At 51.8% G+C, this 23,655-nt stretch overlaps 1 protein-coding gene across 1 annotated transcript in view; it reads left to right on the top strand.

Moving 5' to 3' along the window:
• The first annotated feature begins 13,912 nt into the window (after positions 1–13,912).
• The window catches only part of LOC103204180 (actin-like), a 27,926-nt gene continuing 18,183 nt past the window's right edge, over positions 13,913–23,655 (top strand). The window contains exons 1-4 of the mRNA XM_007949327.1: positions 13,913–14,029; positions 16,119–16,247; positions 17,624–17,734; positions 22,787–22,871. Of these exons, the coding sequence (XP_007947518.1) occupies positions 13,913–14,029; positions 16,119–16,247; positions 17,624–17,734; positions 22,787–22,871 (442 nt within the window). The remainder of the gene's footprint in view (positions 14,030–16,118; positions 16,248–17,623; positions 17,735–22,786; positions 22,872–23,655) is intronic.

The following is a 23,655-nucleotide window of genomic DNA, read 5'->3' as shown; positions in this document are numbered from 1 at the left end:
CTCCGTTCACCAAGCAGGTATAGGGTGTAGTAACAAGAAGAATGTGGTACCTTTTCAGTCTTGCAGGCCCCAAGTGTCCCTGGGGTTGCTGGAAAGCAGAGTGTGTTCTTAAGTTCCAGAAATCTGTCAGGAGGCCATTTCATTGTTCTGTCAAGCCAGCTGCTTCTGGATGATGGGAAACATGGTAACACCAGTAAATTCCATGAGCATAGGCCCATTGCTGTACTTCATTTGCTGTGAAGTGAGTCTGTTGATCTGAAGCAATGCTGTGTGGGATACCATGATGGTGGATAGGCATTCTGTAAGTCCACAGATGGTAGTTTTGGCAGGAACATTGCATACAGGGAAGGCAAATTCATATCTATTCCAGTAAGAATAAAACACTGTCCTTTCCATGTTGGAAGTGGCCCAAGATAACCAGGTTGCTGGCTGATCACCCCGAGGAGTGGTTCTGTATCGCAGTGTTGGTCTCTGCTGCTGGCAGACTGGGCACTCAGTAGTGGTAGTAGCCAAATCAGCCTGGGTGAGTGGAAGTCCATGTTGCTGAGCCCATGCATAGTCTCCATCCCTGCCACCATGGCCACTTTGTTTAGGAGCCTATTGAGCAATGACAGGAGTAGCTGGGGAAAAAGGATGACTGATTTCCACTGAACGGATCATCCTATCCACCTAATTGTTAAAGTCCTCCTCTGCTGAGGTCACTTTTTGGTGGGTATTCACATGAGACACAAATATCTTTACTCCTTTGGCCCATTCAGAGAGATCCATCCACATTCCTCTTCCACATACATCCTTGCCACCAATTTTCCAATCATGCTCCTTCCAAGTCGCAGATCATCCCGCCAAGCCATTGGACACAGCCCATGAATCCGTGTACATCTGGCCATTTCTTGTTCCATGTGAAGTGACCAGCCAGATTGATGGCTCGAAGTTCTGCCCATCGGGGGGGATTTCCCTTCACCGTTGTCCTTCAGGGAAGTCCCAGAAAGGGGCTGCATTGCCGCTGCTGTCCACTTGCGAGTGGTGCCTGCATATTGCGCAGAACCATCTGTAAACTAGGTACGAGTTTTCTCTTCCTCAGTCACAAATTTTCTCTTCCTCCATCAACTGATCATAAGGAACTCCCCATGAGGCCATAGATGCAGACTGGGAGAGGGAAGGTAATATGACTGGAGTGAAGACCATGGGCATTTGGGCCACTTCCTCATGCAACTTATTTGTGCCTTCAGGTCCTGCTCGAGCCCAATCTCTGATATACCACTTCCATTTAATGATGGAGTGCTGCTGTGCACGTCCAACTTTGTGACTCTGGGTCAGACAACACCCAGTTCATAATGGGCAGCTCAGGTCTCCTGGTGACTTGGTGGCCCATGGTTAGGTGTTCAGTCTCTACTAAAGCCCAGTAACAAGCCAAAAGCTGTTTCTCAAAAAGACAGTAGTTATCTGCAGGGGATGGCAGAGCTTTGCTCCAAAATCTCAAGGGTCTATGTTGCGATTCACCAATAGGGACCTGCCAAAGACTCCAAACAACATCTCTGTGTGCTACAGACATTTCAAGCACCATTGGGTCAGCCGCATCGTATGGCCCAAGTGGCAGAGCAGCCTGCACGGAAGCCTGAACCTGTTGCAGAGCCTTCTGTTGTTCTGGGCCCCACTCAAAACAAGCAGCTTTCAGAGTCACTTGATAAATAGGCTGAAGCAACATACCCAAATGAGGGATATGTTGCCTCCAGAATCCAAAGAGGCTCATCAGACGTTGTGCCTCCTTTTTAGTTGTGTGGTGAGCCAAGTGTAATAACTTATCCTTCCCTTTAGTAAGAATATCTCGACATGCCCCACACCACTGGACCCCTAGAAATTTTACTGAGGTGGAAGGTGCTTGAATTTTTGTCGGGTTAATTTCCCATCCTAGCATGCAGGTGACTCACCAATAAGTCTAGGGTCATCAATACTTCTTCCTTACTAGGTTCAATCAGCATAATGTCATCAATATAATGGACCAGTGTGACGTCTTGTGGAAGGGAAAGGTGATCAATATTCCTGTGGTCTAAATTATGACATAGTGCTAGGGAGTTGATATACTCCTGAGGAAGGACTGCGAAAATATACTGTTGGCCTTGCCAGCTGAAGGCAAACTGCTTCTGATGGTCCTTTGAAATTGGTATCGAGAAAAAAGCATTGACCCGATCAATAGCTGCATACCACGTACCAGGAGATACACTAATTTGCTCAAGCAATGAAATCACATCAGGAACAGCGGCTGCAATTGGAGTCACCACGTGATTAAGTTTACAATAATCTACTGTCATTCTCCAAGATCCATCTGTTTTTTGCACTGGCCAAATAGGTGAATTAAGTGGGGATGTGGTGGGAATCACCACCCCTGCATCCCTCAAGTCCTTGATGGTGGCAGTAATCTCTGCAACCCCTCCAGGGATGCAGTATTACTTTTGATTTACTATTTTTGTAGGTAGAGGCAGTTCTAATGGCTTCCACTTGGCTTTTCCTATCACAATAGCCCTTACTCTACATGTTAGGGACCCAATGTGGGAATTATGCCAATTGCTCAGTATATCTATTCCAATTATGCATTCTGGAACTGGGGAGATCACTACCGGATGGGTTCGGGGACCCACTGTGAGACACACTTTAGCTAAGACTCCATCAATAACTTGACCTCCATATGCCCCCACTCTGATTGGTGGGTCACAGTGACATTTTGGGTTTCCTGGAATTAGTGTCAGTTCAGAGCCAGTGTCCAGTAATCCCCAAAAAGTCTGATTATTTCCTTTTCCCCAATGAACAGTCATTCTTGTAAAAGGCCTCAGATCCCTTTGGGGAAGGTTAGGAGAGTGACAGTATAAATTTTTGGCAATGTGGTGGGGTCCTTCCTCAAGGGGACTTGGCCTCCCTTTCATTCAAGGGGTTGTGAGTCTGTACACTGACTCGAGTCTGGGAATTGATTGAGAGGCCGTGACTGTATTCTGGCAATTCAATCTAGACTGCTGTTCACGTGACCTAGAATTCTTCTGTCTGTACAGATCAAGTAAATATTTAGAAGGTTTGCCATGTGTTTCACTCCTAGGAACATCACGCCTAAGTAGCCACTGCCATAATTCCCCACAAGTCAGAGTATTCTGATAACTGTTCCGACTCTGCTGTCAATTCTGGTAACCACGCCCACCTTGTCTTTGTGGATTAACTGCTGCCACTTGGCCCCTGCTACCGTGGAGTCCAGTTGGCCCCATCGTAGTTAAGTGTCTTAGTTCAATTAGGGCAGTTCCCACTGTCAAATCAGGTTTACATAAAATAGCAATCACAGCAGTCTTCAAGGATGCTGGGGCTCCTTTCACAAATTTATTACTCACGGTACTGGTGAAAGGCGTGTCTTCTGGACTCTCCATTTCTGGCTCTAGAGGTCTAATCTGATAAATCCATTCTAACAGGCCAATTTCCCTAAGCCTCTGGATACCTTCTTCTACATTAAACCAAGGCAGGTCTGGTACTTCAACTTGACTTAAGGTAGGCCACCGCATAATGCATGCTTCAGTAAGCCAACCAAATAAACTATTAGATCTTTTCTTAACCTCTCGAGCTGAGACATTGAATGAAGAATCCATACTTAGTGGACCTAAATCAATAAACTCAGACTGATCCAATGTTACATTACTTGCACCTTTATCCCACACCCCTCAGTAGCCATTCCCATACATATTCTCCAGGTTTCTGTTTATACATGTTAGCAAAATCAAGTAGGTCTTTTCAGATGTAGTGTACCACCTCCTAGTCACGGTTTGTATCTCACTTTTGGAGGCTTGCTTGGACTTATGTTTAAGGAGCTCTGGTGGCGTAGTACCTAATGCATTTGACTGCTAACTGGAAGGTTGGTGGTTCAAGCCCACTAGTCACTCTGCAGAAGGAAGACTGGGCAATCTACTTCTGTAAAGTTTTACTGCCTCAGAAACCCAAAAGGTGTTGCCGTGAGTTGGAATCGACTTGGTGGCAGTGGGTTTGGTTTTTTTGTGGGGGTTTTGGACTAAGTTTAGTTATAGGTCTAGCACCAACAATGGGTGATTCAGACAGTTCCTGAGAACATTAAACAATGTCTTCCATGGCCTCTACCTCAGGCAATGACCCAGCAGGAACAGTTGGGTTAATCCCATCAAATGGAGCTGGAAGGGATAATGGTTTTACAGTAATCCCTTCAGATGGGAGGGATGGTGATATGGGCAGGAGGGATTCAACAGAATTTACAGGCTCCATGTCATCTTCCTGACTGCCCATATGTCCTCATCCCAGGTTTCAGGTCCCATTTCTTCCCAATCAATGCCGTCACTTTAACTGCAGACACCATTCTGGGTTGGCAATTCAGCCCCCTTTACGATAAGACTGGGTTTGGTTTTCGGCAAATCAGCTCTGTTACTAGGAGAAGTAAGGCTTTCTTACAGGGCACAGCTGGAAACAGTGAGGTCTTTTATGGGGTACTCAGCAGCCCTGAGCTCATCTCGCTCTCTGACCACTTTGTCTGGGGCAAATAGGATCAACCAACCCATTTCCATATACTCTTCTTGCTGATGAAATTGCAGAAAGTATCAAATGTGTGATCACCCAGAGCCTCACTTTTCAAAAACACTTACCTATTGGTGGTGCTGTTTAGTGGATTAATGTTGCCACCTCACATCATGGGTTAGCAGCCCTCTGTACGAATGGAAGGAGCTCTGGTGGCATAGTGCCTAAGGCATTTGACTGCTAACAGAACAACCCCTTGAATGAAGGGGAGGCTGGATCCCCTTGAGGAAGGACCCTGCTCTTGGTACCAGATGGGTTAGGCTGGGTTCTCTAGAGAAGCAAAATTAGTAAAGCTCATATATACATAACAGAGAAAGAGAAATTTATCTTAGGAAAATGGCTCATCCAGTTAGAGAGGCTGGCAAGTCCCAAGTTCCTGGATCAGACATCAAGTTGGAGGCTTTTCCCGACTCATGCAGCTGCAGGGGCTGACGAGCTCAAGGTTGGCAGACAGTGTACCTACTGTTGACTCCAGTGAATGACGAATCCAAGATCTCCAGGCCTGATGGTGGATCGCTCGCTGAACAGACAGTTGTAGGCAGCACAACAGGACCCCGATCCACAGAAGGTTCTCGAGTTTTCCCAGGCGTTCATACACACACTGGAAGCAGGCCGCACCCCAAGGGAAACTCCCTTTCAACAGACTGGCTGCTCAGAGCATATCCATCAGATCTCATGGGCACAACCACATCACAACTGCTTAAACCACTCAGAATTGTGGTCCAGCCAAGTTGACACACAGCTCCAACGATCGTAGTCACCGTGAGTCGGAATTGACTCAGTGGCACCTGACAGCACCTGTGAAGTAGGTGCTCATATCAGGAGATAGAGGCTCAGGGGTCTAGGAAAACGCACCCCAAATTCAGACAAGTGGCAAGCAGAAGGGGCCAAGTTTGAGTCCAGTGTGTGAGGGTCTTGTGGCTGCTGTAACTAGTGGCCATAAATGGCGGCTTGAAACAACAGAAATTGTTCTTTTGCAGTTCTGGAGGCTGGATGAAATGCATCACCTTGACTCTCCCTGAAGATGAGTGGGAGGCAGCATACCTAATTTATTTTTTCATTTCCTATTTCCTGTTTAAAATGTCCTGGTTTTCTTTAACAGTGGACACACTGGGTCTCCTGGTCTGTCCCCTTCCAGGCCCATGTGGACTCCTGTACTCCAGGAGTTTGCAGCTAATGGAGTTGCAGAACCATCCATTGATCGTCTGTGGCTTTAGTCTTTGTTCACAGGCCTTATTTTGCTGCTAGGTGGCTTGAGCCAGTTTGTACACAGTGTCTGAAAGGTTTCTAGAGAGCTGTTTCCCAGTCTAAGCGAGGGTTTGACCAATTTTGAAAGCACTGGGTTCTAACCATTGACAAACGTTGAACTGAGGTAATTTCAGCACCGTCATGATCCACATCTACCCCCAAGTGTTCAAGCAGCAACCGTTCTGCCTGAAACCACGTGCACTTCTCACCCTCCTCTTGTTCACAGGCTTGACTTTTAGCCCAATTTATCTTTTGGAAATATCTTTGGGATCACTTTAATCAGCAGATCACAAATACCCCTCGCTTCCAGCAACAGGTCTCTGGCAATTTTGTTGGAGAGAGTATCAGTGATTTTCCCTCATACCATCCAGCCTCAGTCATTCACACCTGGGCCTCCCCTAGTCCTCATAACATGTGAATAAATCAATGAAGATTAAGGATTCCTGGGAGGTAGGTGAGACTCCTGAATCCCTCAGCAAATTTACCTGGACCTTCCTTGGGCTTGAGAAAATCCTGAACTCTGGCTCTTAGCTCCTCCTCCGTGGTGTGAACACGACTTGTGGGGGTTGCCCTTCTCAGTCAAGTTATTTGATTTTGAGCTTTATCTTGCTGGGAGTCTTGTCTTTGGCTCTGTTGAGTCCAAAGTCCTCAGCACAGTTAGCAGTTCACCTGGTAGGAAGATGAAGAGGAGGGGGAGGGGGCAGAGGCGGGGAAAGGGAGGCGGCTGCGGGGATGGAGGCAGGGGTGTTGAGCCAGGAGTGACAATGCATGGAGGGGCAGGGGCAGGGGTGGACCAGTGGGACCCGGAGCAGCAGAAACCGGAGGGCGGTGTGTAGTTGAACGGTGCTGTAACTGTTCCGTTCATGCACCTCCTCTCCACACTCTCTCACAGAGGAGAAAATGGTTCTCATTCTGCCTTTTAGAGGCTTGTTGGTTCCAATCAAGAAAGACTTTCCACTCCTTTTTCCCAATTTTAAAACGTTTAGATTCTAAGTGGCTGTGTAAAAAATTAATTTGTTCATTTCAAAAGGGTCCCATAAGGGGCACTGATGCTTGACTCCCTCGCATCAGATAATGCCCATTCATCAGATAAAAGGAACTACTGGGGTCATAGTGTCCTATCACAGATTGGCTTTGGCCATCTTACCAAGGAAACGTGCACAGGAGCCAGACATGTGGAAGCCTCCCGCACCTTAAAGGGAGAGACCAGAGACGTGAAGGTCCGCACCCATCTGAAGGGAGAGACCAGAGACGCGAAGGTCCGCGCCCATCTGAAGGGAGAGAAGGCCCTCTCAGCAGCCCGCTGGTTCAGCAGCCAACGAGCTGTAGCACAGCTTTCAAGAAGCGAAAGGAGAGAAGAGAGCAGAAACCGACTCATTCCTAAAAAAAAGCTTCTCCACAGAGAGTGAGGGTCTTTCCGAGAAGCGCTTACCTCCACGTGGCAGAGGCTGAGGCCTAGGAAAGGAAGGGACACACAGGAGGCTTTCGATACGGTGCCAGGTTTGCAGTCCACAGTCCTCTGGCCTGCTGGGGGGTCGGGGCTGTTGTCTGTCGCAGGGAGAGGAAACCCACACAGGTGGGAAGATGAAATCAAGAGGATTTATTCCCAAGTTTTACATCCAGCTGTGGGAAAGCACCAGCCCATGCAGATGAGGACTGATGGCTTCCACTAACTACTTCCGGCTAAAAGCAGACGGAGGCAGTGGTAATACAGTGGTTTGACTGGTAGTCTCTGGTTGAGGTCATAAGGAGGATGGGTTAGGGTTGGGGAATGGGCTCCTCTTGGATAACTGGGTGTAGGAAGTCACCGTGATGTATTTCAGGAACTAATTACAGAGTTTTAATTCTCACTCAATTAGCTTTCAGGTGAAATCATGAAACATTACTGATGGAGGTTAACACAGCTTTAACCAGATGTCTCAGGAGTGGGTGAAAATCCTGTTGGTGTCAAGATCTGATTTGCTGGACCCAGCTTGTTAAACAACATTTTTAAGGGGCCTGGGAAACTGTAGAGAAGGCCGGTTCTAAACCCTTTCTAGCAATTCTCTTTTACACATTTTGCCATAAAGAGATATTTATGTGGCCCACTTCATACAAAAATCCCCATCCTTAGAGTATATTTCCTTCACATCCTGGCTTGATGGGGGGGAGGGGGGAGGGAAGGAGAGAGAGGGAGGGTGGGAGAGAGGAGGGGAGGGAGGAGGGGAGAGGGGGGAGGAGGAGGAGGAGGGAGGCAGAGAGGGAGGGAGAGAGGAAAGGAGGGAGAGAGAGAGACGAGGGAGGGAGAGAGAGTGATCACTTCTTAGTGTTGTGGCTTCCAGATTAGCACAGCCAGCTGACAGGCACTTGGAGAGGGAAACCGACTTTTCACCAGGACAAACAGATTCCCAGGCTGGCAGATCCATAGAAACCTGTTCAATTCAGCAAGAACTGCGTGAAATTCACTCACTCAGCTCTGGTCAAAAAGGCTTCATGAGTTTCTCCTCTGCGCTCGGTTCGGACTGGAGGACCTACTCCCAAGGTGGCACGTTCGTGTTGCTTGTCTGCAGGCCTCAGTTCTTCACCAGGGGGACCTTCCGTACATCTGCTTGAGTGTCCTCACACCATGGCAGCTGGCTTCCCCAGAGTGAGTGCGCCAGACACAGCAAGACAGAGCCCTGATGCGTGTTAGGCCTACCCTCGGAAGTCATGCCCTAAGCCCGCTGCTTTCAGGTAGCTCAGAGTGACCCCATAGTGGTTCCAAGGCTGTAAATCTTGTCTGTGGAAGCAGATTGTCACGTGTTTCTCCCATGGAGTGGCTGGTGGGTTCAAACTGCTGACCTTTCTGGTTAGCAGCCGGGTGCTTTAACCGTTGTGCTACCAGGGCTCCATAGCTTACTTTTCAGAGAAGGATACCAGTGTAAGCCATCTTGGAGACTGGCAGCCATGAGTAACTTTCTAGAACTGAAAACTCAGTGCCCTCGAGTAGAATCCGACTTATAGTGACCCCTCCTTGGGTTTCCGAGGTGGTATCTCTACAGAAGTAGGTTGCCCAGTCTTCCTTCCAAGGAGTGGCTGAGGGGTTAGAACCACCAGCCTTCTGGTTAGCAGTCAACCGCCTTAGGCACTACACCACCAGGAAACCAATGGAAGCCATCTTGGAGACTGGCAGTCACGGGTTACTTTACTTGTTTTCTGCACAGCACTTTTTCCCATTATTAATTTTGAAAAATAGGTCACATGAACACTGTTACACTGTTGGGCATTTATCCCAGAGACATGAAAGCTCAGGTTCCCAAAGACTTGCTCAGACAGCTTGCAGATGTAATCTCGGCCAGGGCACAGACCTGCATGTGTAGAAACTGTTGAACTGGCATGTGTTTTGCTGTATACATTTCAAGCAACAACAACAACAAAAAAAAAAAAGTTACGAAGACAAACAAATGTTCATAGCAACTTGAGGGCAGTGGCTGAAAACTGCAAACGGCTCAGGGGTCCCTGTTGCCCAGAGGCCGAATCCATCCCTGTAGGGTCAGGCAGTTCTGAAACAACCACACAGGTGGGCAGAGAAGAAGTAGAGTGAACAGAAGACCCATGTGGAATGGGCTGTCCGCTGAGGGCAGGGCTGAGGTCCCTGGGCAGTTCGTGGCCCCTGACGTCACAGCTGTGTTACAGCACAGTACCATTGTTGTTCAGAGTGATGTCCTCAGAGCTACCAAGATAAGGTGACACTGAGCATCCATGCTTAAGAGGGCAGGAAGGTGTGTGATCAACTTGAGAAATGTTTGTGTTTGTGACGTTGTGGCCTAGGGTTGCTATGCATTGGAATCGAGTTGATGGCAGTGGGTTTTTAGTGCAGGAAAGTTTGGTTAAGTGAATGATGCAGTTGTGTGGAAAGCCCCTTCCCTAATGGAAAGACCAAAGGACTGTCACTGGGTTGCATGCGTGGTGGCTGTCACACAGTTCTTTGTGTGGGTTGGGCTTTTGCCAGCTGTGATTAAAGTCTTAGAACTGGTTTGTGTTGACTAGGAACTGAAAATATCACTGAGCATGCCCAACAATTGCTGAAAACCTACAAAACCCTTAAGAAGCAGACCCACAGATGCTACCACTGTCTTCTGGCAACAGGAAGGTAAGTGTGAGCTGGCCGCTTTCCAAGTGTTGGGAGAATCATCAGTGAGATTGGCCTGGAGGGGTGGGGGACTTGACCTTTCGGGTGTGTGAATGTTCATTGGACCCTCTGCTAACCTCTCCTCCTGTGCAATCCTGCCCACTTCTTCAGGCGTCCAGGATGGTGGGATGCCCGTGGTGTGTGCAGGTTCTAACCTGGACTTGCATCTTGCTGGGCAGAGTATTGCCAAGGTGACCTGTGTCTCTGCCAACATGCCTGTTTGTGTGACTGATCAGTGTGTCCAAACAAAAGCTCTGTTGTTCAGAAGGTTCTGGCTCAAGATACTTGTGGCCATTGGCAAATGAGAGTGTGTGTGAAAATTTTTCATCAGTGTTTGAAATGCACCTGCATATGCACTTGTCACCAGACAAGCCAGGTAACACTTAGGAAAGTGAGGAAACCAACTCCTAACCACGGCGTAGGTGATCCAAGCCTCCTGCGGCTGCCAGGACAAAGTTCCACAAACTGGGGGGCTTACAACAAGCAGTAGTCGTCTTCCAGTGCTGGAGACCAGGGCCAGGAACCCTCTGAGGGGTCCAGGGGAAGATGTGTCTCGGCTTTTCCTGGCTTCTGCTGGGGTGGCCCCAGGTGTCCTGGGCTCGTGGATGCGGCACAATTCTGTCTTCCTGGGGCTGTCTTCCTTGGTCTGTTTCTCTTCTCTGCTCCTATAGGATCACTGCTCACACTGGATTAAGATCCACCAGGCTCCAGTATGACCTCTAGTTAATTGGTAACATCTGCAAAGACCCTGTTTGCAAACAAGGTCATGGTCACATGTTCACAGGTGCTGGGGGTTAGGGCACCAACATACGTTTTGGGGCCTACAGTTCCACCCACACAAAGGGCTTGGCAGGAGAGTCGTAGTTTAAGGATAGGAGTGTGTACCTGACCCAGATGTCAGCGACTCACTCACTCCTCTCCCGCCTGGGCACTGGCATGTACCACAGGAGACAGACGGGGCCTCTGCCGTCGTTAGGAGATACAGGTGAAGGTGGGGATGGGGCCCTTGGTCAACCTCACTCCGGCACAGAGGTGCACCAGTGCTGAGGTGACTACCACGTGGTCCAGTGACAGAGTGAGAAGCCTTTTAGGGTGGGAAGTCCAAACAAAATCTGACGGCTCCCTCTCCAAGTTGGAAAATTTAGGAATTGGCTCCCCGGAAATCATGACTTGTATGTAGGCATGTAGGCGTGCAACAGCTTTTTAAGGAGTGAATGAGAGATGCCTGCAAACCCGAGCCCGACAGGAAGCTCCTCTGGGCTCAAAGGTGCTCATTGGCACAGGGTCTCGGTTGACCCGCTTTGCCAGAGGTTGACAGATGTTTTCTGTGATGGGCCAAAAAGTGAACCCTTTAGGCTTTGCAGCCAGACAGGCTCTGTCTTAATGCCACCTTTTCCTCATGAAAGCAGCTACAGAAAATACATAAAGGACAACCGTGGCTGGGTTCCAGTAGAACTGTATTTACAAAGAGGTGGTGGGGCAGACTGGCCCGTGGGCTGTAGTTTGCTGCCCCTGCACGAGACGGCCTCATGGCTCGAACGGGCCGAGGGTGGACCTTTGCACTGTCATGCGCTCTCCAAATTGGAGTTTGGGTTAAGCATGTGCAGTAAACCCGCCTCTCCTTGTACTCTTCTCCCCTCCCCCCACGGTTATTTTAATCTTCACTGTTCTTTGGGTGAAAGTTTACAGGACAAATCAGCTGTCCATCCATCAGTTTGTACACACCCATCTTGTTTGGGGACTTTGGGTGCAGCCCCTCAGTGTAACAGTGCTCGGCCCACTTCCTCCCAGCTTCACCGCTTCCATTCCTCCTTCTCGTGCTTGTCCGCTTTTCTATTTTGATGCAAAGATTTAGTATTTCTTTTTGAGGTTACTCTGTGATTTAGAATTTTCTTCCCTAGTTTAGAACAGTCCATTCTATCCATTCTATCCTGCAATTGTCTTGACTTCCCCACCACGGTTTTTTCCCTCTTTTTGCTTTGTTGTTTGTTGTTGTTGTTATGTGCCGTCGAGTCGGCCCTGACTCATAGTGACCCCTCCTTGGGTTTCCGAGGTGGTATCACGACGGAAGTAGATTGCCCCATCTTCCTTCCGAGGGGTGGCCGGTGGGTTTGAACGACCAGCCTTCTGGTTAGCACTCAAGTGCCTTAGGCACTACGCCACCAGAGCTCCTTTTTGGTTTGTAGTCCTCATTTGATGTCCTCAATTGATGTCTCTGTTGCCCTATTTGGAATCTTGTAAGCTTATTTTACTTTGGATATTTTCATAGCTGTGTTGGTTTCTGGATTATGTCATCTTGTGTATTAATGGTCAGTTTGCTATTGTTTGTCCTCTGTTCAAAGGATTCCCTTTAGCATCTCTTATAAAGTTGATATGCTTTTAACAAATTCCCTTAATTTCTGCTTATTTGCAAATGTCCTAAATTTACCATCATATTTGAGGGACAGTTTTTCTGGGTATGTAATTCTTGGTTGGAAATTTTTGTTTTGTTTCTTTGTTTCAGGTTTTATATATACCATCCCGTTGCCTTCTCACTCACATGGGTTCTGCTGAGAAATCAGAGCTTGGTCTTACTGGTTGACTGCAGTTTTATTTGCCTCTTCCTGTTCTGGAATTCCAGCTACATCTGGCTATTCCTTTTGATGGTATCCCACGTGGATCTTAGGCTTTCTTCATCTTCTATTGATCTTTTTTCTGATTGATCCCTTACCAAAGTAGTATTGAGGTATTTATCTTCAATCTCAGTAATTCTGACTTCCATTGACTCGATTCTATTCCTTAGACTGCTCAATGTGTTATCTATTTCTGAAATTTTACTGTTAATCTTCTGGATTTCTATCTGTAGATTTTGTATAATTTCGAATTTTTCATTTATTTTGTCATTTTGTTCTTGTATTGTCTTCTGAAACTGTTCTAGGGTTTTGTCTGTGTTTTCCTTCATTTGGTCAGTGTTTTCCTTCATCTGTCTCTCAATCCATTGAAGGTACCTAAATATAATTCTTTTCAATTCCTTATCAGGGAGTTCCAATGCTGCTGCTTTCTCAGGGATGTATTCTGAGTCTGTATCCTGGTCTCTTGTTTCTACCACTTTATCTTGCTTCTTTGTGTGGACTGTGATGGTCTGTTGTCTCTGAGACGTTGTGGTGATATTGTAGTTATATTTAATTTGTGATTGTATGTTGGAGTGATTCACCCAAGATACTTGTTTTCTTTTGATGTATCTGAGTAAACAGAATACTGTGCTCCTGTGTTCACTACTTGGGAGCACTTATGCACCCACCACCTGTCTCCTTTCCAGTCATCAGCCTCCTGTGTGTCCATGCTGTCCTTGGCAAGCAGAGCCTATTCTTAGGTCCCTGGGATCTGCATGGGAACACTGCCGCTTTAAATATCCAAAGTAGCTACACTACTAGTAAACATTCAAAGTGGCTGCACCCTCTGGACAACCAAAAGTCCACAGCTCCTGTAAAGATGACACCCTTGGAGACCCTATGGGCAGTTGTACCCTGTCCTATAGGGGTTAACTCAACAGCAAAGGGTTTTGACTTCAGTCTGACCTCATGTTCACTGAAAACATCTTCCAAGATCTTATTTCCAAACACGGTCCCATTCAAAGGGACCAGAGGTGAGGCTTCAGGACATCCGGTGGAGGGATCACCATTCACCCCATGACACTGTGTCGCAGTAGAGACGTTAGCCTGTGCCCTTCTCCAGGATGGAGCCATGTGTAACTAGACGTCTGACTCCCCTCCTGTTGTAGCGTCCAGGCAGTGGGCCCAGCTCAGCAACCCGCTCTGTCCAGAGTCAAAGCCCACAGCCCACGTGGAGGACATCTAGAGCCCATGTGCACAGAGCTGTGTGGCCACTGCCCCCACCGTCCATGTTGTAAATACGACCAGTAACTTTCCCGTCTCCTCTCACAGCCTCCAGGTCCCACCCATCAGGATGGTTGACACACCTCTCGTTTGTGACTTTGGCTCAGGTGTCAGCAAGGTGGGCTTTGCAGGAATGGAAGCCCCCCTGGTGGTGTTCCCAACTGTTCTCGGGAAACTACGGCATGATGTGAGTGAGGGGCCCTGCCGGGGTACAGCATAGTTCAGGAGGCCACTTGGCCCAGGTAGCCCCCTCCTCAGGGCTCTGTGAGTGAAAGACTGAGATTGGAGGTGCCCTGAGCTGGCCGTGCATTAGAACACAGCACCCATGGTAGCATGCAGATGGGCCTCAGTCCTGTCTCTGCTTTGGCAGGTCTGGGGTGGGGCCTGGTGGCCTGCCTTCGCACCCCACTGCCCAGGTGGTGCTGTGCTGTGGGTGGGAACACACTCTGAGAACTACTGACTTAGGAGGGTCCCAGGAGGTGTAAATGGTCAACACACCCAGGTGCTCACCAAAAGGTGCAGGTTCGGGTGACCTCAGAGCCTGCAGGTGCCGGTGACCCCAGAGGCTGCTTGGACAGAAGGACCTGCAGTCCCCTCGTGCAGAGCTGGCCACTGCAGACCCCGTGGGGCCCAGGTCTGCAGTGACACACGTGGGAGTCAGAGTGGACTCCGGAGGAGGAGGTCTTAGGGGAGGCAGGTCACTCCCTTAACAAGTGATGTGGGCCAGTGGGACAGAGGATGATGGTACACAGAGACCACAGGCTGTGACCCCATCTGGAGATCCCCAGAGACAGGCATGCATTCGTGGTTCCTGGGTCTGCGGAGATGGCAACGGGGAGTGGCCACCAAAGGGTGTGGGCTTCTTTTGGGGGTGGCAGCCTGCCCATCTGGGACCAGCAGGAGGCCTGGTGTGGGCTGGGAGGCAGCACAGAGGGTGAAAACACACCCAGAAGAACCAGTTTTGTTAGTTCCCAGTTTTGGTTGAGATGGAGCCAGTGGGCTTCTCAGAAGAGCCGCCTCCAACTCCACACACAGCCTCTGTTGCCATTGGTGGCTCCTGGCCTCCAGGCCCATGGAGCCCCGAGCCCAGGAGCTGTGTGCACCCTGGAGAGGAGCCTTAGTGCTGCCCTCAGCCAGTGGCGGGCCTTCCCCGGGACACGCGGGTCTCTGCAGAGTCGCGCTGACTCTGGGTCACGTGGCACGTGTATGTGGGTGTAGCGTGGATTTCTGCATACATTCCACCCAGACCTGGAGTCTACAACTGAGCATTCCTGGGCCAACTGGTAAACCTCCTTAAGGGCAGGGTGAAGAGCTCAGTGGGCCCTGAAGGCAGGCTCACTGCCCTAAATCATGACGGAATGAAGTCGAAGGGCAGACCTTGCCATCCACCTGCCGGAGCAAATGGGGAACACGCTCTCCCCCGGCGCCCCTGTCTTTCCTCAACAGCCTCTCTGTTTCCTTGTCTGTGAAGTGCGCAGGACGAGGGTCAAGGAGCAATCCTTGGGACCTTTGACCTGCAGGTCACTCGCTAAGGATGGCCCTGGGGTGGAGCAGAAGGTTTGCAGCCGAGGTTAAGGCATCAGCTGCTAACCAGAAAGGTTGATGGTTCAAACCCACAGAAGAGAGGTTGGACAGTCTGCTCCCGTAAAGATTCACATCCTTGGAAACTCAGTGGGGGTCACTATGAGTCAGAATCAACTCGATGGTGAGTTTACAAACCGAAAACTTGGTGATTCGAACCCACCGGGAACCAAGCAGGAACGGCCTGATCCACTTGGTAAAGACAGCAGGCTGGACAACGCTGGGGCGGCTCTGTCTGAAACACCCGGGGCCTGCGTGAGTCGGAATCCGCTCGATGGCAGCTAACAGTTCTCTAAGACCTGTCGGTGGCCCTAAGGCGCCCTCACGGTGCAGAGGTTGAGTGCTCAGCTGCTGACCAAAGGCCAGTGGGAACCTACCGGCCGCCCCACAGGAGAACGTTGGGGCGGTGTCCTTCCATAAAGATGGCGACCTTGGGAACTCTAGGGGGCAGTTTTCCTCTCTCCTGCAGGGTCACTGTGAGTTGGAATCGACTCCATGGCAGCAGGTATGGGTATCGGTGGCCACCGTGAAACAGCATAAAGGGTTGAGGAGGTCGTAGGTGCTGTTGACACGTCCCCAGTCACCATGGCTGACCCCCACTCTGTGTTACCGCGCACTGACAAAGACCGAGTGGAGGTGAGTCCAGCCGCCAACCCCACCGCTGCCTCTGAGAGCTGCCCGGGCCTGTTTTCCAGAACGTGCTGGTCGGGATGGAAGAGAAGGACTGGTTCATCGGGGCTGAAACTCAGACTAACCCAGGGAAGCTCGTCCTGCAAAGGCCCATCTCCCGGGCGACCGTCACCAACTGGGACCACATGGAGAAGGTGGGCTGCACCTTCTGTGGGGACGGGCCCCGTCGGCAGGGCCAGGCGGCCTTCCTGCTGCCTTGGGACCCAGGAAGGAGCTACTGCTGGGCCTGAGGGCTGTGCCAGTGCCCCTTAGCTCCCAGTCCCGGAGACGCTGTGTCACACATGGTGCTAACCTTAAGGTTCTGGGGTTGGAAGACCTGGGTTCAAAGCCCATCCCCACTGCTTAGTAGCTATGACATTTGGGCAAATAACTTGGCCTCTTTGCCCCTCCATCTTCTCGACTGTGAGGGGGTCTCATCGTTCCTACCACATTGGCCTGTTCTGAGGATTGAAGGGGCTGGTGGGTTGGAAGTCCGGCACAGCACGGCTGTCATTAGTTGCCGCCGAGTCACCTCCAGCTCACGGCGACCTTGTGTGTGACCAGCACCACTCTGCCGTGTCCTATGCTGTCTGCGTGAGCGCTGGCCTGTTCGGGTCCAGTGTTTGGGCTGTGGTTCTGCCAGCGCAGCTCACAGAAGCTGTCCCTCATTGTCACCGACCCTCCACTTGACCGGCCACCACGTCCTTTCCTAGCCACTGGTTTCCTGACGACATGTCCCAAGTGTGAGAGGTGCCGTCTCTCCACCCTCGCTTCTGAGGGCTATGCTGGTTGGCTCTTAGTCGTCGTTGCCAGCTGCTGTGAAGCAGATCCTGACCCCCGGCGCCTCCGTGTGTGTAGGACCCAAGGCTGTGACCTTTCAGAAGCAGGGTGCCAGGCCTTTCCTCTGAGACACCCCTGGGTGGATGTGAACCCCCAGCCTTTCAGTGAGGGGCCGGGCACGAGTGAGGGCTCCATGCATGATAATGGCCCTTGTTCACTGAGTACCCACTGTGTGTCAGGCATGCCCCAAGGCCTTTCACAGGGGCCTCTTATTTCATCGTCATGAAATATTTCCTCATCTGTGTGGTTGGGAATACTTTTCATGTGAAAGATACGGCGGCGGGTTCATGAAGGTAAACTCGCTTGCCCAGGGCCACATGCCTGGTTAGTGGTGGACTGGCATGTCTGCTCGGTCTGCAGACCCCCACCCTGTCAAGTGACACGCCCCTGCCCTGCCTGCATTGGGCACATCTGCTCACATGCTGGTGTCTGTACCTGTCACTCAGGCAGACCATGGAGCCCAGAGGACGCAGGCTTTTCCTGCCTCTGTCTGCCCCGCTTCCTGACTCAGGGCCTGACGTATGACTGCAGGTGACAGACCTTGTCCAAAGTCACACTCGATCTTTCCTGCTGGTTCATAAAGCCGGAATGCCTGCCTTGGTAACTGTATGTGTTACTGGCACACAGGCAGTTCCTAGCCCACTGACAGGAGACACGGTGCCATCAGTTGACTGTCCAACTCTCTCCTCAGGTCTGGCATCACGCCTTCTACCAGATGCTCCGCGTTGCCCCGGAACACCACCCTCTGCTGCTGACAGAACCACCTTTAACTCCAAGCGCCCACAGAGAGAGAGTCTCGGAGGTAGGGGCCAGGTGGGGGGGAGGGGCCTCAGGGAGCAGGCGAGGAGGCTCGGTTCTTGGTCCCTCCTCAGCCTCTGGGGCCACCTCAGGGCATCGCCTTCTCCTTGCTCAGCAAATAAGGACACAGGTGGGGAAATGACCCCTTTGACATTAACACTGAGAACCGAGGTGCTTGGGTTATTGGTGTTGGAGAAATCACATTAAGGGCAGGGCTTGCACAGCCGATTATGTCATTGCTGTCAGTAAGTTGTCCACCTGTACAAAGCTGAACTGGCAGAAGTTGTGTGACAGACACTTTTACAACAACAAAAACCGCAGCTGCTGAGGCATGCTGGGGTTTGGTTCCCTGGTTTGGATGTATTGGCTCATGCTTCCCTGGGACATCCCAGCTAACTGGCCTAATAGGGTATGGAGTATTTCTGGCCCACCTCCTAGCTTGTTGTTAGCATCTGGGCGCTTCAAAGCTTGCAGGCAGCCATCCGGACACCACAAGTGGTGTCTGTTCACCTGAAGCAACAGAGGAAGGAGAGAGTCAAGACCAGGAAGAGGAGACGGAGCGTGGGGCTGAGTGCCTCACACACAGCTGCCTCCTCTGCATGAGACCAGAACTGGATGGCGCCCAGCTGCATTACACAGCATTTCAGTCAGAGATTCTGTAAAATGATCCTGATCGAAAGGGGGAAAAATCCAGAACAGAATTTCAAATGCCCATAGAATCCAGATGTTCTAGAGCCACGGAGACTGGAAGAATCCCCAAAACTATTGTCCTGAAACGATCTGTCAACCTTCAACCAAAATATCCCCCGGGGTCTTACAGTCCTGCGGTGGTTGAGCTATAGCAGTGAGGAAGGTCCGCCCTGAGTGCTGTGCTCTTTCAAGAACTATCTCTGCGGGGTCGGATTGACCGCAGCAACTGGAGAGGTTCGATGGGAACCCGGGCGCAGTGAGAGCATTTGAATGGGAGGAGCTCTCAGAACAGGAGGGGGCAGGACTCCAGGACTGGAGGCATGTCACCAGCGTCACTGAGCTGTGTGAAGACACTGGAACTGTTGTGTGTGCTGAGTGTATTCTCAGCCCAGGAGCAAAACAAACAAATACAATGAAAGAGGGAAAGAGCGCCAGGTATCATGTGAGCGCTCACTGGGAGGCCAGACGCTGGGCTGAGCACCTAACATCGTGTCATCGAGAGCCCACGGCTGCCGAGGGGCAGGACGATGACACTTTCTCCCCCGTGGGAAGGCAGTGGGAGCGGAGGTGATGCAGCCCAGACACGGGGCTAGTTCTTGGTGGGCCTGCTGACTCAGCCACCGGGTCCCGCAGCCCCGTCCTGCAAGAGCCTGTCGCTGTCAAGGGCATTCTGATCTCCAGCGCCCCATGTGCATCAGGAGCACAACGGTGCTCCGTGGGGGATTTGGAGCCTGGCTTTTCAGGAGGCGTTTGCCAGGTCTTTCTTCCAAGGAGCCCCTGAGTGGACTAGAATCCCCAGCCTGCAGTTGGCAGCCGGACAGGTTAACCGTCTGCCCCACACAGAGACTCCATCGTGTTCTTAGCCAGTGTCCTAGAGTACACTGGACTGAACTGGATCGCACTGGATTGTTCTGGGTAGCACTGGATGGGCAATCTCAGCAAACCCCAGAGGACACCGTCTCATCACAGGCCCCAGAGTCGGGGTGGGGGGCTGGGGCGGGGGCCCAGGTGCGTGGGGCTGCAGGGCCAGCGCGTGGCCGCTGTCTGTGTTCTGGGCAAGTCATTGGCTTCTCCTGACAAGGACGGAGACCAGCTAATGAAGCAGACAGCAAGGCCCCGCCACCTGGCCCAGAGCCTCTGGGCCCCCACCGTGTCTCCTGCAGGGCCAGCCGGGGGCCCCAAGTGCTCCCTGCGCCTGGGAAGGTGGGCACGGCCCAGAAGAGGCAGCGTCATCATCACTGAGTGTGTGCGCAGGGGCCACCTCACCGGAAGCCAGCTCCCACAACCACGTGGCCAGAGGGTCGTGGCCGGGGGGTCCCACCCGGTGGCCCAGGCACTCCTTAGCCTGCAGCTACATGGGTCCACGGGATGGGGTGTGCGTCGAGAGCACCAGGCGCCCCAGGGCCCCAGCCAGTGGCAGGGAGGAAGGCCAGACCGTCCTCACCCTGGGCAGGTGGCTGTGTCAGCCTGTGTCTGCAGGGCTCCCAGCCCCTCCTGGGCTCACCGCCCACCTTTCCGCCCTGAGTCTCTCCCAGTTTCCTCAGTTGCATCAGGCAGGGTCCCAACAAAGGAGCATTCACGGGAATGACTGTGATGGACGCACGTTCTAGGAGAAGCAGCCGGGGCTGGCGCAGTGCACACGGGCTAGCACCAGGGGGCGACATTACCATTCCTAAGCCTGCAAGAGCTGGGGTGGTGGTGACTGGAGCCCAGAGAGGGGCAGGGCCAGCAGCAGTGCAGCCAGCCCCCAGTGCCCTGAGGTGACCTGGCAGAGAGGGAGCTGCTGCGTCAGTGTTGACGGTTGTCATCCTTGAGTTGCCCACCTAACACCTAACACGGCGACCACGTGTGTGCGGGTAGGACTGTGCTCCATACACGTGCTCAGTCCTGTCTTCCCAGGAGCCTCCGCGTGGGTTTGAACCACTGGCTTTCTAATTAGTAGCCCAGCACTTAACGATTTGCACTGCCCAGGGACTCCATGGGACATCAGTACCCAGTTATTCCCTCAGCCTTTCTCCTGCCACCTTCTCCCAGCTCCCCTGTTGGAAGAGCCCTACAGGTTGCCCAAGGAGAGGGGCTGTGGACACAGCCCAGGAAGAGAGTGGTGGAGAAAAACGGACTCTGTGGGAAATCGCATCATGCCTGTGCACCCACCTTCCCCGCAGGGCTCCTCCCTGCCAATCTCTGTGCCCAGCTGCCCGAGCTCCTGCAGGAAGCTGGGGCGTGGGACAGACTGGGAGGGAGAGGGCTGAATTTCCTCCAGAAGTAACTGAATAGGAGGTTTCGATGCCTTGCTGTGCCTCAGTTTCCTCATCTGAAGGACGATCGTGGCACCAACCTGGGGTTTGTTGAGGGGTAGAAGGCGTGAACTGATGGAAAGTGCTTGGAGCAGTGCCTGGCACCTGGACGTGTCCCGGGGCTGCCACACAACTCAGGGCACTTAGAATGACTGAGGTTTATCTCTCAACATCACAGAGGCCAGAATTCGAGGTGTCGGCAGGGCCACACTCTCCAGAGTCTCTGGGGGGGTCCCTCCTTGTCTCACTTGGTTTGTGGTGGCCCCAGGGGCTCCTTGGCGATAGATCCACAATCCTCCCCGTCTCTGCCTCTGTTGTCACGTGTCCATCTCCCCCGTGTTCCTGCACTGTGTCTCCTCTTAGAGGGACACCACTCAGATGCAAGGGGAATTCCCTCTCCAGTGTGACCTCATGTTAATGGAACTGGTAACATCTTCAAAGACCCTAGTTCCATAAACACAGTCACACGCACAGGTTTGGGGCAGATTGTCAGCACCTCTTTTGGGGGCTGACAGTTCAGTCCATAACAGCACATACTGAACATACTGTACAAGCTGGCTGTCACTGTCCTGGGCCTGTTTTCTCATCTGTGAAATGGGAGACTGACCACAGGACCCTGAGGACTTCTGCGTGACAGCTAAGGTTGGCTTTTTAATGGGAGAGGTCTTTGTGCCTTGTGCGTCACAATACCTGACCTCCCACCTCTCACTGCTGCCAACATCCAAATTCCTGGGGCATCTGAGAGGGGCCCAAACTCAAAGATGCTGCCAGGTGCCAGCAGCCACGCCCGCCGTGAGTGTCCTGCCAGCGCCTGGCTTTGCACTGTTCACAGGAGTTCATCCACCCACCTGGGAGTGGACGTCTGCATTGTGTCCGTTTAGAAGCTATTGCAAATGTAGCTGCTGTGAACGTTCATGTCCTGGTCTTTGTAGAGACGTGTGTTTTCATTTCTCTTGGGTCAGCACCCAGGCCCCCCACAGAATGTTGCCCCCTAGTGAGGACTGTGGTGTGACCCAGCAGTCCCACCGTCTGGTATTAGGATCTTTCACATACCTAGTCAGCCTCACGGAGGCTGCCTCCTGGAGCCCAGCAGCCGGCGTTCACCTCCCACCTCGGCCACGTGCAGACTGACATCCTTGTCCACCAGCCTCTCATCTGGACAGAAACCAGTTGCGTCCAGTCACCTCTGACTCACGGTGCCCCCGGTGTGTCAGACTGGAGCTGCTCCGTGGGGTTTTCAGCGGCTGGTTTTTCAGACGTGGGTCTCCAGGCCTTTCAACCTCACACATCGTGGGGTTCTCCACCAGCAGCAAAAGCAGGACTGCCTCTCACTGGTCCACTCCTTTGCCTTCAGGCATATAATTGGAACCCAGTAAATATTTCTTGACCAAGCAACGCCTGTAAATGTCTGGACTGTAATAAGCAGCATAGATGTCAGCTTTGATTGCTTCCATTGTTAGACAAGAATTAAATCACCGCAATTCCAACTGCCCCTCACCCCAAGAGGGCAGAAAGAAGGGTGTGCTCAGTGAAAGGGGGATGGAGGGTTTGTAGGGGTGTGTGGAATCAAGGATCATGACCATGGTGGTACGGAGCCCCAGGGGGGCAGTGGGTCAGTGCTTGACTGCTAACCGACAGGCTGGGGGTTTGAACCCACTGAGCAGCTCCGTGGGAGAAAGACCAGGTGATCTGCTCCCACTGCCCCCTACGGGCAGTGCCACTCTGTCCCGCTGGCTCACCACGAGTGAAAAGTTGACTCACTGCTGCCTGACAATCACAGCTGTCATGGCAAAACTGGTATACCATACGGTGCCAGGCCCCCTAGTCAGCGTCTCAGGCATCTTGTGAGGTGGGTGGGAGGGGTGAGCCCATTTCACAGAGTGGGAAACTGAGGAAGTCACTGGGCTAGTTAAGGGCAGAGCTGGGGGGAGAAGGAACATGCTTCTGACTCCGTGGCGTGGGGCTCTCTGTGGGCGCCCAGGCGCCTCCTGGTGTTGGAAGTCCTATTGGACTATTCCTTCTCCTCTCTCTCTGGCCACCTGCTGACAACTGCGACTTTTTCTCTGTAGATCATGTTTGAGACCTTCAATGTACCTGCGCTGTATTTGGCCAACCAGGGAGTCCTCTCTCTGTATGCTTCTGGCAGAACCACTGGTGAGTGAGAGGCCCTGTGTGAACCCTGTCCCTGGATCTGACACTCTTCCTGTCCCTCTGGCTGGTGACACTCAGAAAACTCCAAAAAAGCTGCACCCTCCAGCCCTTGTTCTAACTGCATTTCACTCCCCCGGTCACTTCACCACATTAACTCACTCGCCTCCCTTTTTTTCCTTAACAGCTTTATTGTGGTCCAACTGATGTATAATAAGCTGCCTGTATCTAAAGTGTCCTATGTGATAAGGTTTGACATATCGACACCCTTGTGAAGCCATTACCACAACCAGCATCGGGAACACACCCACCAGCCCCCCAGAACCCCTTTGCCTCTGTGGGGTCTCTTGCACCAGCATGTTCTTCCTCCTTTTCTCTGTCCTCAGAAAAGGACCAGTCTGCTTTTTGTCCCTACAGAGTAGTTTGTCATGAAGATGGTGGGATAGGCAGATAGGCTACACAGAGCTTCTTCAGCAGGGAAAAGAGAAATCAGTTGGCACAGACACGGACGGTACTCCTGGAGTAGTCACGGACGGTAGCCCTGGAGTAGACACGGACGGTAGCCCTGGAGTAGTCACGGACGGTAGCCCTGGAGTAGACACGGACGGTAGCCCTGGAGTAGTCACGGACGGTACTCCTGGAGTAGACACGGACGGTAGTCCTGGAGTAGACACGGACGGTACTCCTGGAGTAGACACGGACGGTACTCCTGGAGTAGACACGGAGGGTAGCCCTGGAGTAGTCACGGACGGTAGCCCTGGAGTAGACACGGACGGTAGCCCTGGAGTAG

The sequence above is a fragment of the Orycteropus afer genome, unplaced genomic scaffold (genome assembly GCF_000298275.1).
Source record: "Orycteropus afer afer isolate SDZICR_OR568_19922 unplaced genomic scaffold, OryAfe1.0 scaffold00244, whole genome shotgun sequence".
In the NCBI taxonomy this organism is placed as follows: Eukaryota; Metazoa; Chordata; class Mammalia; order Tubulidentata; family Orycteropodidae; genus Orycteropus; species Orycteropus afer.
This window is presented reverse-complemented; position numbering and strand designations above follow the sequence as displayed.